The 17556-nt window shown below is 41.1% G+C and overlaps 1 protein-coding gene across 1 annotated transcript; it reads left to right on the top strand.

Annotated features, from left to right (window-relative positions):
• The first annotated feature begins 1463 nt into the window (after positions 1-1463).
• Positions 1464-16886, top strand: TRH (thyrotropin releasing hormone). The gene is made up of 3 exons (XM_075831837.1): positions 1464-1572; positions 11001-11201; positions 11925-16886. Exons 2-3 carry the CDS (start codon positions 11006-11008, stop codon positions 12470-12472), a joined length of 744 nt encoding a protein of 247 aa, XP_075687952.1. The 5' UTR covers positions 1464-1572; positions 11001-11005; the 3' UTR covers positions 12473-16886.
• Positions 16887-17556: the final 670 nt, after the last annotated feature.

Raw genomic sequence — 17556 nt, 5'->3', positions numbered from 1 at the left:
CAAAACACAAATGACGCATCTAGGCAATAAAAATTGAGTTGCATTTCTCGGGTGAAACCTTCTGTGTTACAGAAAAAAATGTACTACAAATTAATTTTGAAAAAAAAAATGAAATTTGTAAATTTCACCTGTAAATTGCTTTAATTCCTGTGAAACACCTAAAAGGTTCAAATACTTTCTGAATGCTGTTTTGAATACTTTGATGGGTGCAGTTTTCAAAATGGGGTGTTTTATGGGGGTTTCTAGTATATGGGTCCCTCAAAGTCACTTCAGAACTGAACTGGTCCCTGAAAATATAGCCCTTTGAAATTTTCTTGAAAATGTGAGAAATTGCTGCTAAAGTTCTAAGCCTTGTAACGTCCTAGAAAAATAAAAGTACGTTCAAAAAATGATGCCAACATAAAGTAGACATATGGGAAATGTAAACTAGTAACTATGTTGTGTGGTATTACTATCTGTTTTACAAGCAGATACATTTAGAAAAATCATAATTTTTGCAAATATTATCTAGATTTTGGGGTTATTCAAAAATAAATACAGAATTTTTCGACCAAACTTTTCCACTAATATAAAGTACAATGTGTCACAAGAAAATAATCTCAGAATCCCTTGGATAGGTAAAAGCATTCCCAAGTTATTACCACATAAAGTGACATGTCAGATTTGAAAAATTTGTCTTTAAGGCCAAAACAGGCTGTGTCCTAAAGGGGTTAATGAGCTTTCCATGTAATACACAGATGTGTGGGGTCCTCCATAGTGAGAGACACTCTTTGTAGCTGCACTTTGGGTAACACATGACGATTCTGAATTGCCCTCCCCATGAACTGTGAATTTTCTTAGGCTTCGTTCACATCTGCGTCAGGGCTCCATTCTGACGTTCCTTCTGAGCTTTCCGTCAGAACGGAGCCCTGACTGACACACCATAGGTTTCCGTTGCATCACCATTGATTTCAATGGTGACTGATCCGGTGCCAATGGTTTCCGTTTGTCTCCGTTCCGCCGTTTTGACGGAATGAATAGCGTAGTCGACTACAGTATTCATTCCATTAAATCGACGGAACCTTTACACAACAGTGACAAACGGAAACCATTGACACCGGATCCATCACCATTGAAATTAACCTATGGTTTCCGTTTGGATTCCGTTCATGTGTTGCCCTGACAAAAAGGTCCCACGTAACCCATGAACGGAGCCATGACGCAGATGTGAACGAAGCCTTACTGAGTAGTCGTAGATTCTTAAAAAAGAAATCCAGCTGATGTTGTGGGAAAAGCTATATTTCTAGAAGGAAAACTGTATTACTCTTCCCATCTGGAATGTAAAAGGTTAAACTTGTTTTGAGATTTTATTTTCTGACATCAAACATATATATATATTAGAAAAAAGAAGAAGACGTACCCTAATGACATCACGGGCATTTCCATAATTGGGCCAGGAGGGGTATAAATGAGAGGAGGCTGGAGAAGGCAGCAGCACACAGAGAGCAGAGGCAGAATCCAGACAGACGGTGCTCCATACAGGAGGTGACATCCACCCAAACACCAGACACAGTCCAGGAGCTGACGTTACAGGTAACTTCTCCTCCTCCCTTCTGCACAGGTATAACCTTCAGCAAATCTCCAGGTATTTCCTGTGCTAAAGTCTTGATAGAAGAGTCAAAGTTAGACAACAAGAAAAGTGTCAGCTAAGTATATATAGATATGGGATAGAGAGAAGAGATAGATAGATAGATAGATAGATAGATAGATAGATAGATAGATAGATAGATAGATAGATAGATAGATAGATAGATATGAGATAGATAGATAGATAGATAGATAGATAGATATGAGATAGATAGATAGATAGATAGATAGATAGATAGATAGATAGATATGAGATAGATAGATAGATAGATATGAGATAGATAGATAGATAGATATGAGATAGATAGATAGATAGATATGAGATAGATAGATAGATATGAGATAGATAGATAGATAGATAGATATGAGATAGATAGATAGATATGAGATAGATAGATAGATAGATAGATATGAGATAGATAGATAGATATGAGATAGATAGATAGATATGAGATAGATAGATAGATATGAGATAGATAGATAGATAGATAGATAGATAGATAGATAGATAGATAGATAGATATGAGATAGATATGAGATAGATATGAGATAGATAGATATGAGATAGATAGATAGATAGATAGATAGATAGATAGATAGAACATTCTTGCTTCTCATTATATTATATTAATCCTAGGGAAACATTTTTTGAGCGGTCTGATATTTTTCTCATCAGTACAGACTTGTTTGTTGTATATCACAATAATAATAATGTAACCTGTCACTAAATATAAAACTAACATCTAGGAAGTCATTTGTTGTACTTCATCTCAGGGACTGCAAATCTTTGGGTGTAGTTATAAGTATCCTGCAGTCATAATGCTTTTATACACAGGTGTAGCAGAGCTGAACTTGTCATTTCACTATTTGAGGTAACGCAGTAGTTTTATTTGCAGTCTTATGGATAACTACAGATAAAATTCACAGATGATTTGTGTCAAATAATAAATTCAGCTCTGCTATATCAGATCTGAAATTGTCATTTGAATCTGTAATTTTTACAAGTAGCAAAGAGAAATTTTGCTAGAATTTTGGGGGTAATTTTCTCTTCTCCCCTCTGCTGGGATGCATTCCTGTTTTTCTGAATAATGGCAACAGAAAATCAGATCTCAAAACACCAGTGCGACTCTCATAAGATAAGATATGCTAGGAGTTGTAGTTCCCAACAAAGTAATTGTATTAAAACCTAGCCTAAACCTATATGGACTATCAGGATGAAAAAGATCATTGAAGGAAATGTTAAATATAGTTGGGTAAGTCATATACTATACTGTCTGCGCCAGGTGCTACAGGTGTCGCCACGGATGCAAATAGTGGTACTCTAATACACCATATTGCATTCTATTGTTTCCAGTATCTATAGACTGGGTTTATTCATGTTATGTGGATGACATCGGATGTAGCAGTGTTAACGCAGTATTTTATGGTGTCCACTAGACACGCATATTACATGTTTGTCAGCAAATCCAGGTATTTTTAATAAGATTTGCTCATAATCTGTGGCCACCTGTATCTTCAGTTCTATGAAAAACCACAAATAACACATGGGGATATCATTGCAAAGGATGATCCCAAGTAGCAAACCCAGCTCTGCTACATCTATTATGTTATGTGCATGTAATGAATTTCAAGACTGTAATAGATCCTTAAAGGAGAACTCTACGGTCATTACTGTTTATAAAACATTACCTTTCCACCACTCCATAGAAAGCAGCTGGGGTTACCATCGCCTTTCCATAGACGGTACTTGGGCAAAATTTTGATCAGTTTCATTCACTTTTTGTGTAACAAACGGGTAACTGTGGTTCTGTGGGTGCAGCTGTCAGGTTGCCCAAAGGAGATGTGAGCATTACCAAAATGCCAAGGCATAACTCTCTCCCAGTCTGGCACTAGATAGGTTGGTTAGTTGCATGGAGATAAACATGTTGGGTTCAAATTGTTATGAAATGGTAACACACAGATGTGGTAGATCTGAGTTTTTAATTTATTTACTTGAGGCTGAATTTTTGTCAATTATGAACATTTTCTAAGTTAATAAAATGAATATTGTAGGAGTCCTAGGTACAAAGTCTTAATATCACCATGGATTGTATCAAAGCCCAGCTCTGCCACATCTCAGAAACTAACATGCTATATGACAAGTTCAACTCTGCTACATCTAATAAACTAAGAACTAATACATGACAAGCTCAACTCTACCACATCTTATTAACTAAGCATTGTTACATGTAATAAACTAAGCTCTGCTACACGACGAGCTCAGCTTTGCCACATCTGATAAACTGCTAGTCACCTATAGATGGCACCAGAGAGAAAATATTTTCTGGATAGTCCATTGGGCCAGTTGGATTTTATTTCAGAACATTTACTATCTATCTATCTATCTATCTATCTATCTATCTATCTATCTATCTATCTATCTATCTATCTATCTCATATCTATCTATCTATCTATCTCATATCTATCTATCTATCTATCTATCTATCTATCTATCTATCTATCTATCTATCTAATATCTATCTATCTATCTAATATCTATCTATCTATCTAATATCTATCTATCTAATATCTATCTATCTATCTATCTATCTATCTATCTATCTATCTATCTATCTATCTATCTATCTATCTATCTATCTATCTATCTATCTATCTCATATCTATCTATCTATCTATCTATCTATCTATCTATCTATCTATCTATCTATCTATCTATCTATCTAATATCTATCTATCTATCTAATATCTATCTATCTATCTAATATCTATCTATCTCATATCTATCTATCTATCTATCTATCTATCTATCTATCTATCTCATATCTATCTATTTATCTATCTATCTATCTATCTATCTTCCAGAATGTCTGCTAATCCGGCACCTATTACAGCCTATAAATGCCAGGTAAGAGTTCATTCAGACGAGCGTGATTCTCATCCGTGTGCTGTGCGTTGAAATAACGCACAGTACACAGACTTATTCATTTCAATGGGGCCGTTCACACATGTGAGTTTTCACACAGCGAGTGTCCGCTGCGTGAAACTCACTGCATGTCTTATATTGCTGCGTTTTTGCGCACCTAGTTGCCCATTGAAGTCTATGAGTGCGTGAAAACCACGGACAGCACAGACGACATCCGTGTTCTCTGCGTGTTTCAGGCATCAGTTACATAGAAAAGCAGAGAAATAAATAAAATTAAAAAAAGAAGTGCTTACACGGGCGTGAAAAACACATGCCACACGCAAAGCACACTGATGCCAATACGCACACGGACATGAAATGTAGGAAAAACGCTACTTTTTTTACGCGCGCAAATCGGACACGCTCGCCTGAATGTAGCCTTAAAGGAATCTTATTAGAATTAAAACAATAATCATGATAAGCAGGTCCTGTCAATCTGGGGGGTGGTCCCAAAAAGAAACATTAGGGAGTTATACAAAATCCATGATCCCTTGCCAGTTGTGAGCTGCATTGGCTGAGCAGGGAAGACTAATGAACCTTCTGTGCCGCGCTCCTTATCAGCACCTCGTCCAAATAAGAGACAATTTGTCTGAAATCAATCCATGATGATTGTTGCGATACACCTGATGAATGATTTATTTATACCTATAGATGTAAGGGGCGGTAAACATGAAATCCATAGCGATTCCTCCCTTCTCCATCATCTCTTCTACATCTTTTCCTGGCTGAGATTTAAGTATTGAAGGTTTCCTGTGCGACATTTAATAATGTACCAACTAGAAGTCACAATTCCTCTAGTTGTTATTGGAAAACGTTAACAGACTTGTTGGCACACACTTCCCTAATGGTTTAGCGGAGCTCCTATAATAAATGAGGGGCAGTTTGTTTTCCCTACATCAGATGACTGTACAGTGCCTGGTGTAAAGATGACACTTCCCAGAATGTAAATCAGAGCAAGCTGTGTGCAGACACTGAACAAGCAGGGAATCAGAGGCGTAGCTAGGTTCTCCAGCACCCGGGGCAAAGATTCAGTTTGGCACCCCCCCCCCAACCTCTTTCCCGACATCTCCTTCCCCCTCGCCGTGTTTGTTTTCTCTACCAATCGACGTGTCATTTCTTTTTATGTAACGCGAGCATAAAATTATTTGTACATTTCACAAGCAATATGGTTCTATACACAACACCAGAACCAAGCTCGGTACATATATACAGCACCAGAACAAAGCTCGGTACATATATACAGCACCAGCACAAATACAGCTCAATTTAGTGCAACCCCTGCCGTATAGGTTTGTACGGCGTTAAACTACAGCTCCCAGCATAGCCCGAACAATGATAAGGATATGCTGGGAGATGCCGTTTCACAAAAAATAAATCCTATCATAATCATACCACCCATCATCTCGCTGCAGATCATACCGTGACTTCAGTGCTGATCAGAGGCAGAATGAACATTTACATTGAGTGACTCACCGGTGACGTCTCAGATTCTAGTTCTTTTTCTCCATTTGGTCCAGACCTCTATGATGACTTCTCCCGGCCCATTTCTGCAGTTTGCCGCTCACATGTCTTCAGCTCCTCCCTTTTCCAACATTTCTTTACCTATAAATAAATATAAAGTTCTCATTATACCACACACTACGCCCCTAAATATAATAGCGCCATACACTGCACCTCTAATTATAATAGCACCATACACCGTGTCCCACACACACACTGTGCCCCCTGTAGATAGTGCCTGCCATAGAGCCCCTGTAGATAGTGCCCCCATATAGACCACCCCTGTATATAGTGTCCCACAAATAACTCCACCTATAGTGCTCTACAGATAGCCCACCCCTGTATATAGCCCCCTGTAGATATAGCCCACCCCTGTATATAGTGCTCCACATATAGTCCACCCCTGTATATAGAGCTCTACAGATAGCCCAACCATGTATGTAGCCCCCTGTAGATATAGCCCACCCCTGTATATAGTGCTCCACACATAGCCCACCCCTGTATATAGCCCCCCCTTGTACATATAGTCCACCCCTGTATATAGTGCTCCACTAGATAGTCCACCCCTGTATATAGTGCTCCACTAGATAGTCCACCCCTGTATATAGTGCTCCACAGATAGCCCATCCTTGTATATACTATATACAGGGGTGGGCTATCTGTGGAGCACTATATACAGGGGTGGACTATATGTACAAGGGGGCTATATACAGGGGTGGGCTTTCTGTGGAGCACTATAGGGGGAGCTATTTGTGGGATACTATATACAGGGGTGGGCTATATCTACAGGGGGACTATATACAGGAGTGGGATATATCTACAGGGGGACTATATCTACAGGGGGACTATATACAGGGGGACCATATCTACAGGGGGACCATATCTACAGGGGGACCATATCTACAGGGCTGGGCTATACACAGGGCTGGGCTATACACAGGGCTGGGATATACACAGGGCTGGGATATACACAGGGGGGCTATATCTACAGGGGTGGGCTATATCTACAGAGGGGGGCTATATACAGGGGGGCTATATCTACAGGGGTGTGCTATACATAGGGGGCTATATACAGGGGTGGGCTATATACAGGGGGAATATATCTACAGGGGGGGGCTATATACTGGGGTGGGCTATCTATGGAGCACCATATACAGGGGTGGGCTATATCTACAGGGGGCTATATACTATATAGCCCACCCCTGTATATGGTGCTCTATAGACAGCCCACTCCAGTATATAGCCCCCCTGTAGATAGTCCCCCTGTATATAGCCCCCCTGTAGATATAATCCCCCTGTAGGTATAGTCCCCCTGTAGATAGCCCAGCAGATATAGTCCCCCTGTATATAGCCCAGCCCTGTAGATATAGTCCCCCTGTATATAGCCCCCCTGTATATAGTCCCCCTGTATATAGCCCCCCAGTAGATATAGTCCCCCTGTATATAGCCCAGCCCTGTAGATATAGTCCCCCTGTATATAGCCCAGCCCTATAGATATAGTCCCCCTGTATATAGCCCCCCCTGTAGATATAGTCCCCCTGTATATAGCCCCCTGTAGATATAGTCCCCCTGTATATAGCCCCCCTGTAGATATAGTCCCCCTGTATATAGCCCAGCAGATATAGTCCCCCTGTATATAGCCCAGCCCTGTAGATATAGTCCCCCTGTATATAGCCCCCCTGTAGATATAGTCCCCCTGTATATAGCCCCCCTGTAGATATAGTCCCCCTGTATATAGCCCAGCAGATATAGTCCCCCTGTATATAGCCCCGCAGATATAGTCCCCCTGTATATAGCCCAGCCCTGTAGATATAGTCCCCCTGTATATAGCCCCCCTGTAGATATAGTCCCCCTGTATATAGCCCCCCTGTAGATATAGTCCCCCTGTATATAGTCCCCCTGTATATAGCCCCCCTGTATATAGCCCCCCTGTAGATATAGTCCCCCTGTATATAGCCCAGCAGATATAGTCCCCTGTATATAGCCCAGCCCTGTAGATATAGTCCCCCTGTATATAGCCCAGCCCTGTAGATATAGTCCCCCTGTATATAGCCCCCCTGTAGATATAGTCCCCCTGTATATAGCCCCCTGTAGATATAGTCCCCCTGTATATAGCCCCCTGTAGATATAGTCCCCCTGTATATAGCCCAGCAGATATAGTCCCCCTGTATATAGCCCAGCAGATATAGTCCCCCTGTATATAGCCCAGCAGATATAGTCCCCCTGTATATAGCCCAGCCCTGTAGATATAGTCCCCCTGTATATAGCCCCCCTGTAGATATAGCCCCCCTGTATATAGCCCCCCTGTAGATATAGTCCCCCTGTATATAGCCCAGCAGATATAGTCCCCCTGTATATAGCCCCCCTGTAGATATAGTCCCCCTGTATATAGCCCAGCCCTGTAGATAGACACCCCCCGTAGATAAAGTCCCCCGTGTAGACAAAGTCCCCCCCGCAGATACAGCCACACAGTTCTATTACAATAAAAAAAAATAATTCAAACTCACCTTATTCCCGCTCCCACGCCGTCCGGTAGCCATGGAGACCTGCTCTCTTCTGCGCAGGTCTCCAGGGGGTTGAACACAGCGTCTATGAAAGGCGCTGATTGGCTGGGCAGGATGTCTTTCCCTGTCAGTCAGTCAGCGCCTTTCATCGACGGAAGCGTCACTGGTACAAAAGGGACCAGTCGCTTCATTCGTGGAAAGGCGCTGAATGGCCGGGCACGGAACGTGCCCGGTCATTCATTGCTTCTAATTGTACCTGTGTCCTTGCGACACAGGTACAATTATAGCGCAGGAGGAGGGGGCCCCCCTCTGAACTGCGCCCGGGGCACATGCCCCGCTTGCCCCCCCCCCCCTAGCTACGCCCCTGCAGGGAATGATGGGAGATTTCAGCTCTTAAGCCTGCAGAATTGTGAATACAGCTCTGGTGTATAATACAGGATGTAACTCAGGATCAGCATAAATAAATAAGTAATGTCATGTATGTACACAGTGACTCCACCAGCAGAATATTGAGTGCAGCTCTGGAGTATAATACAGGATGTAACTCAGGATCAGTACAGGATAAGTAATGTAATGTATGTACACAGTGACTCCACCAGCAGAATAGTGAGTGCAGCTCTGGAGTATAATACAGGATGTAACTCAGGACCAGTACAGGATAAGTAATGTAATGTATGTACACAGTGACTCCACAAGCAGAATTGTGAGTGCAGCTCTGGAGTATAATACAGGATGTAACTCAGGATCAGTACAGGATAAGTAATGTAATGTATGTACACAGTGACTCCACCAGCAGAATAGTGAGTGCAGCTCTGGAGTATAATACAGGATATAACTCAGGATCAGTACAGGATAAGTAATGTAATGTATGTACACAGTGACTCCACCAGCAGAATAGTGAGTGCAGCTCTGGAGTATAATACAGGATGTAACTCAGGATCAGTACAGGATAAGTAATGTAATATATGTACACAGTGACTCCACCAGCAGAATAGTGAGTGCAGCTCTGAATTATAATACAGAATGTAACTCAGGATCAGTACAGGATAAGTAATGTAATGTATGTGCACAGTGACTCCATCAGCAGAATAGTGAGTGCAGCTCTGGAGTATAATACAGGATGTAACTCAGGATCAGTACAGGATAAGTAATGTATGTACACAGTGACTCCACCAGCAGAATAGAGAGTGCAGCTCTGGAGTATAATACAGGATATAACTCAGGATCAGTACAGGATAAGTAATGTAATGTATGTACACAGTGACTCCACCAGCAGAATAGTGAGTGCAGCTCTGGAGTATAATACAGGATGTAACTCAGGATCAGTACAGGATAAGTAATGTAATATATGTACACAGTGACTCCACCAGCAGAATAGTGAGTGCAGCTCTGGAGTATAATACAGAATGTAACTCAGGATCAGTACAGGATAAGTAATGTATGTACACAGTGACTCCACCAGCAGAATAGTGAGAGCAGCTCTGGAGTATAATACAGGATATAACTCAGGATCAGTACAGGATAAGTAATGTAATGTATGTACACAGTGACTCCACCAGCAGAATAGTGAGTGCAGCTCTGGAGTATAATACAGGGTGTAACTCAGGATCAGTACAGGATAAGTAATGTAATGTATGTACACAGTGACTCCACCAGCAGAATAGTGAGTGCAGCTCTGGAGTATAATACAGGATATAACTCAGGATCAGCACAGGATAAGTAATGTAATGTATATACACAGTGACTCCACCAGCAGAATAGTGAGTGCAGCTCTGGAGTATAATACAGGATGTAACTCAGGATCAGTATAAATAAATAAATAAATAAGTAATGTAATGTATGTACAAAGTGACTCCACCAGCAGAATAGTCCAAAGTTTTTGCTTTTAACCCCTTACAGTGCCAGCCACAGTACTGCCCTCCCCCAACAGTGGAATACCTAGACGGACTGTGGGCCCCCCAAGTGCAGTATCATATATGTGAAGCATTCAGTGTATATTAAATAGAAAATTCATTAAAAATATTAGAAAACGTAAGCTTGTTTTCTGTCACAAGGGTTAAACATATTTGCTTAAAACCTTATTCTAAAGTTGTTTTGGATTTTTGGGAGATCTCTTTACAGCTTAAATTACAGAGCGTGCTGTTCCCTGGCGACAGGTTTAGGGTTTCATATAATTGTGTTGATACGTAATAATTATCCGTACATCCTGCTATTTTCTGATACACAAGGACTTGTCTGTTAGTAGACTGCGGTGCTACCTGCGGATTCCAGCACTACTAAATGGTGATAATTATTTATACTGTGATGTGTTCATTTGCAGACAGTGCTCTCAGTACAGCAATAAGGCCGATATTAGAACTTTATGGGAATGGAGACCTAATTTCCTTGTCTTCCTTCTGCTTTGCAGTTGTGATGTCATCTACATGGTGGTTGCTGCTTTTAGGCACAGCGTTATCCTATTTGGTGGTGGCGCAAGAACAACCTTTGCCCGACGAGGAAGAGGATGCGTCCGAGAACAGCATGGATCCCAGCAATGCACTGAAGAAAGCCCAGGGGGCCTTAATTCGTAATCTCCTCCATCGAATTGAAGAGGAGCAGAGTGTCAGAGGTAATGATTGCACATAGGACAGTACATGGTCTTTTTTATTGGTGGTCTTTTTTTATTGTCCATGGGAACAACTGTTGTATGGTGGGCCTATCTACTTTGCTTCTCATGGTGGCAATTGAAATGGCAGCCTCCTGATTGGCTGTGGGAACGATTGTAAAAATATCAGTAAACCTTTCCCAAGACGGGCCATTTTGCCATGGTTGTTACCTATGAAAACAACTACGACCATCTAAATAGATATGACGATGGAGGACCTGCCTACTTTTCTTCTAATGCTATGGCAGCTTCTTCATTATTAAAATCTTAATAGACATTACTTTTCCAGGGACGGGCCTATCTTATGGTTACGGTGGTGGCGACTTTATGGTGAACTTTTTATTGTGGTGGCAACTCGAAGGTCAGGCTTTGGTCTATTGGACGTACTGCAGATCTATCTCATGCTGATGACAACTAAGGTTGGAGTTTTCATCGACTACTGTTTTGCCATTTCAGTTGCGACCACAATAAGCCAAAGTTAGGCCCGCCTAAAGTAAACTAATGTCTATTAAGTGTTTTGTAAGATTATTTTTTTAGCTTCTTCTGGATCAACAGTGGTTGTAAATGATGATAGAGATCTACGAACGTGTTTTTATAAGCTACGGACTATGTTATTATGCATGTTATACGATATTCCCCAAAAAAGTGACTTTTAACACATACTATGTCTGACTCTGAACTTTGCAGACACAGATTCTCCAGGGCTGGAATGGATCTCCAAGAGGCAACATCCAGGTAAAAGGCTTATTGAAGAAGTGGAGAAGAGGCAACACCCAGGCAAAAGAGAGGAAGGTGACTGGTACCTGGAGTTGCCCAAGAGGCAGCACCCAGGCCGGAGGTCAACATTAGGTGATCAGTTTCTAGATAACTCTAGTCCTTCATTGGGTCTTCTAAGTGATGTTTCAAAAAGGCAACACCCAGGCAAGAGGAACCTGGCCTACAACAAGCGCCAACATCCCGGTAAAAGAAGTTGGGATGATGATGATGATGAAAATGCTGAGATGGGTGACCTTCAAGATGTAGAGAAACGCCAACATCCGGGTAAGAGGTATATCGAGTCGGAGAACTCTGACTACGCGCCCCCGTGTGAGGGACCAGACCCTTTCAACTGCAGCAAGGGAATTCTTCTGCTTGAGCTTCTAGATAATGTGAACAGAGGAAGGATGGAAGAGAAGCGGCAACACCCTGGGAAGAGGTCAACTTGGGAGGCGGAAGTCCCTGTTGTCCAAGAGTAATGGCTTCAAGTGTTCTCAGACCAGTTCAAGTAGCACCTAAACTCACCCCTCCAGTTGTGGAGACCAAGTCAACTCTACCTGCAACCATAAGTCTAAGTGAGCTCCCCTATGACCCTCTAATTATTTTTTTGAACATTGATTTTTATTCAAAATTTTTCAAAGAATACATTAACAATAAGATATGAATATAAGGTATAGATTATAAATCAATACAATATCAAAACCATATAACAATAGAAGTGCGTGATACAGTATACAGTGTTTATAAATACATTAGGAGTCATACTTCATACAAATCCTTCGGTATGCTGTTAAATGAAATGTCGAACCAAGGACTCCAGTGGGAATTGAACGCTTGTTTTCTGTTATGAGCAGATCTATACATTAATTCCATGCAGCAGTTATGATTAATACCCTGAATAATTCATTTCAATGTTGGGGGAATGTCCTCCTTCCAGAACTGGACAATTTTTAATCTTGTTGCAATAAATGTGTGTAGCATTATATTTTTTTGGACAAATGGGAATAAGTCTAAATTAAGGCTTAATAAAGCCATTGCTGGAATTTAAATTTTAAATTTTAATTTTTTGGGATAAAATTTGAAAAATTTGGGACCAGATGTTGGAGATCAGAGGACATTCCCACCAAAGATGAATGAAACGACCTTCATCCTTCTTGCATTTCGAACAAATATTAGGGAATCTGTGATAAATTTGGTTTAATTTCCAGAATTAGAACATTTTTCTAGCGTTCTGTAAGGGATTGATAGATATATTAGTATGGGCACCACGCTAGTGTCCGTCAGATATAGAAATGTGAAGGATAGTTTCCCATTTGTTCCTTATATCCTCAGATTGAGGACCCTGTAATTATGACCGCCATTGTGTCTACAGGGAATCAACATCCCAACACTATTATTTGGTGTAAGAAATGTAAACTTTTCTCCAGTCTCTATCCACAAACTAAACCCCCCCCCCCCGTGAGAGACGATATATCGGTGATATTATCAATCTATCCTCTAACTCCCCATATAATTATTAATATCTTTCATGCTGTATTAATACAAATTGGGTTTTGTTGGATCTTCCTTGTGTTGTGTCAGTATCAGAGTAGGTCAGGAGCGGAAGGGCAATACATTACAGACATGACATCATACTATGACATCATACTCAGATTGGCCCTATATGCAGATTAGATTATGACAGTATGCACTATATTTGCATACATTGCCACAACTGTTTTGACACGTAGGAGATAGATATACAGATTGTTAACTTGTTTATTTCATTTTTACAACGTCGTAAACCTTTTCAGATTACGACCAGCTTTCCTATCAGTCGCAGCAGACGGCAAAGTTATTGGGGTAGTTTTGGATAAAAGGGGTCGCAGCTGATACAAATGCAATTAGACTTCTATGTCTGGGGGTACAGGCCCTCCTAACGCAGAAAAAGGAGGAGACCTCAAATCGGTGGCGGATGGGTATGGCCACCTTAAGAGAGTGGCCAAGGGGTGATTTTCGGGGTGATGGATTCTTGCCACCCTGTCCTTGACAGGAGGGGTCAAGGGCAGTGGGGCAAATTAGCATTGTCCACCAATGATGCGGGGCAGCCCAGTTACTGGAATAGTAGCAGGCCCACCTTAGGATTGTTGGACAGTAAGCGGGTTTGGTCAAGTCATTTTGCTTAGCCCTATGCATCTGGACACAGCATTTATTAACCCCTGGATGTGGTAAATACAGTATGGATGTCATATAAGAAGTTTTTTTATATATAATTTTCTTCCCCTCCAAGTTCCTAACAATACACAGGCCTCGTCCCTGCATAGTTACCTGTAGAGAGGCCCAGCCCTTAGCGCCCAAAGCGAATGCTGGGTCTTGTAGTTCTCAACCAGTGATCAGCCAGAGATTTCTGTAATGTACTCCAAAGCCTTTAGATTATTTATTTTACGTGACATTTGCGCAACCGCAAAAGTCACATGACATTTAGTCAGCAGCCACGCAGCCAAAATCACATGAAAGACGCATACTGCCAATCACGTCACGCGGCATCGTATATACCCAGCAGTTGTGTAGTCCGAGCTGTAGACCGCACAAGGAGCAACGTCATATTTATTCAAATAATTATCCAAAATTACCACATCATAGGCTGAAAGCCAAAGCTACATGGGCGATTTTTACTAGTCTAACCTCGCAACTAAAATGGCTAAAGAGCGATTGTTTGTTTTGGAACCTACTTTTGGCTATGGGACTTGATACAGAACTACCCCGTTATTAAAGCTAATTCCCCTCAGTCCATGTGTGGTAGTTTCCTTTTTCTCACTGGGAGTTTAGAAGTTTATTTTGTCGTTGCTGTAAAGGAAATCAGCCGCCCATGTACTGACTTTAGCCGATGTGAACAAGCAGAGCTGTAGTGTAAAGCATGGGAGAGAAACATAGCAGTAGCCTGAGCGTATAGTGATACAGACAGTCCAGATAAGCTGGAGTCACTAACTATAGCTGTATCCTAAGGGTACAGTCACACATGGCGTATTTGCCTTGTATTTCCGTATTTGTGCTTTAAAATGTAATCCTATGGGAAAAATATTCGGCAACTCAGACAGATTTCTCAATTTCTTGTGTTGCGGAATATTCTTCCGCAGCGTAGAGATACAAGGCAAATACGCCACGCGTGACTGCACCCTCATAGATCGGAGCTTAAAAGCAGCCAAGATTCAAGAAAATAAAGAGCGGCCAAGCATCACCTAAAAGTGACTCTGTTCATACTTGTCTTTTGTCTTCCGTTCATAATTGATACCAGTAGCGCCCTTTGGACCCCATTGACTTCCGGCGGGGTATTTGTTGTTTTGACAGAAAAAAATAGTGCTGCCCGCACTATTTTTCCCATCAAATTTAATAGAATTTGCAACGGAGGCGCAGATGTGAACCATAATGTTTCAGGGCCAAAAATCAACTGCTTAGCTGATGCCGAAAACTTAATGAATTAATTTATTTTATAATTTATTCTATTTAGCGTATATAGAACCGTCATCTTCTGGGGTGCACTTATTTATTTATCTATTTGTTCCTGTTAATTGATTATTATTTTTTTCACAAATTCCTCTAATAATAATAATTATAATACCTGCCAGAATATCTCATGAAATTAATTTTTCCTTTTACTTGTATCAGTGTTATAATTACTGGAGAAAAATTAACAAATTGACTCTGCTCCATCTTAGTTGCCTGAGGCTGACTAGGCCTCATGCATAAACCTAAGGCAGGCAGTGGGATGAGCAGTTTCCCATAGCAACCAATCAGATTCTTCCTTTCATTTAGTAAGCTGCTCTGGAAAAATGAAAGCTGGAATGTGATTGGTTGCCATGGGTAACACTTCTGCTGTTTGTTTACCCTGGTGTTTATACATGAGGCCTATCCTTATTCTATAGAAACAGACATTTTGTGTATTTATTGATTCATCGCAGCCATGTCATATCCCCCTTTATAGCCGGGGTGGGTATTTATGGCAGTGTGAATTCCCTTCTCGAAATGCAAATAACTAACAATATTAAACAAAATTTCCAGCCGAAAATCCCCAGTAAATAGAGATTCTTGAGTCACCCCCTTCCGTCATGTTCTTGTAGGTTCTATTCATCCGGTTCTGAGTTATATCTGTTTCTAATAAAGCTAGGTGACATCCAATATGGCGTCTATTAGAGCCTTAATTGGGTTTCAACTTAGCTCAGCTTACCTTGACTCCTGAATAGCAAATCTGCCTTATTATTAAACGATTCGGAAGCATTGGATTTATCACTACACCATACGGCCTCATGTACACCAGCCGGCTGTATTATGGCTCAGGTGCATGAGCAGTCTACTGTACGTCTGAATTCGTACTGACATTTTTTTCTGTTTTTCAATATGAATCCGACCGAAAAAAAAGTCTTGGCATGCTTCATTGGATGCTGTATTCTCCCTGTATTGATTTAAAGGAAAATTATTTCCGTACTAAAGAACTGCATGTCCTTCATGCACTTCCATTCAGGAGTCTGGAAAAGTTGTGTGACACCACCAGTAAGGGCTACAATAATAGACATATTGGTTGACACCCAGCTTTCCCAGAAATACTGTAGATATCACCATAAAACAGCTGAATCGAATTTGTAGCAGCTTCACAGGAAAGGACAACTTAAGGACTAATATTTTACTGGGGATTGGGTCACATATCAGTTATTATATTTACCTTTACCCTGGATATAAAAAAAAATTAAATGAATGTGAAAAATTATTTTTATAGGCAAAAAATCTTTTTGTGTGTTGTCAGTAAATATCTGTGTATTCTGTACAGAACTATTTTATTATTGATATTGAAAGCTTGTACATACGAGAAGCATGATCCTTTTACTGCTTGTATATGATACAATAAAGGTTGCATCGAAAGATTGACGTCTCTGCAAGACCCTCGTTTAAGCGAAAAGTCCTATGTTATCTGATGGGACAGATTTTATCCTAATAGAGACTGAGCTGCAATACCAGGCATCGCCAAAAGACAAGATTGGCGCTCTTTCTGGCAGAAAGCAACCATGTCGTACAACTCCTTTAAAGAGGCTCTGTCACCAGATTTTGCAACCCCTATCTGCTATTGCAGCAGATCGGCGCTGCAATGTAGATTACAGTAACGTTTTTATTTTTTAAAAACGAGCATTTTTGGCCAAGTTATGACCATTTTTGTATTTATGCAAATGAGGCTTGCAAAAGTCCAAGTGGGCGTGTTTAAAGTAAAAGTCCAAGTGGGCGTGTATTATGTGCGTACATCGGGGCGTTTTTACTACTTTTACTAGCTGGGCGTTCTGACGAGAAGTATCATCCACTTCTCTACACAACGCCCAGCTTCTGGCAGTGCAGACACAGCGTGTTCTCGAGAGATCACGCTGTGACGTCACTCACAGGTCCTGCATCGTGTCGGACGAGCAAGGACACATCGGCACCAGAGGCTACAGTTGATTGTGCAGTAGCATCAGAGTTTGCAGGTAAGTAGCTACATCGACTTACCTGCAAACGCCGATGCTGCTGCAGAATCAACTGTAGCCTCTGGTGCCGATGTGTCCTC

This window comes from Rhinoderma darwinii, chromosome 7, assembly GCF_050947455.1.
Source record: "Rhinoderma darwinii isolate aRhiDar2 chromosome 7, aRhiDar2.hap1, whole genome shotgun sequence".
Taxonomy (NCBI): Eukaryota; Metazoa; Chordata; class Amphibia; order Anura; family Rhinodermatidae; genus Rhinoderma; species Rhinoderma darwinii.
Note: the sequence above shows the minus strand (reverse complement) of the source record. Positions and strands in the feature narration are given on the sequence as shown.

Excerpts from the sequence above, each read along its gene's own strand:
- TRH (XM_075831837.1), top strand. The coding sequence starts at position 11,006 with ATGTCATCTACATGGTGGTTGCTGCTTTTAGGCACAGCGTTATCCTAT. Across the intron at positions 11,202-11,924 it reads AGAGGAGCAGAGTGTCAGAG|ACACAGATTCTCCAGGGCTG; the intron begins GTAATGATTGCA and ends TGAACTTTGCAG.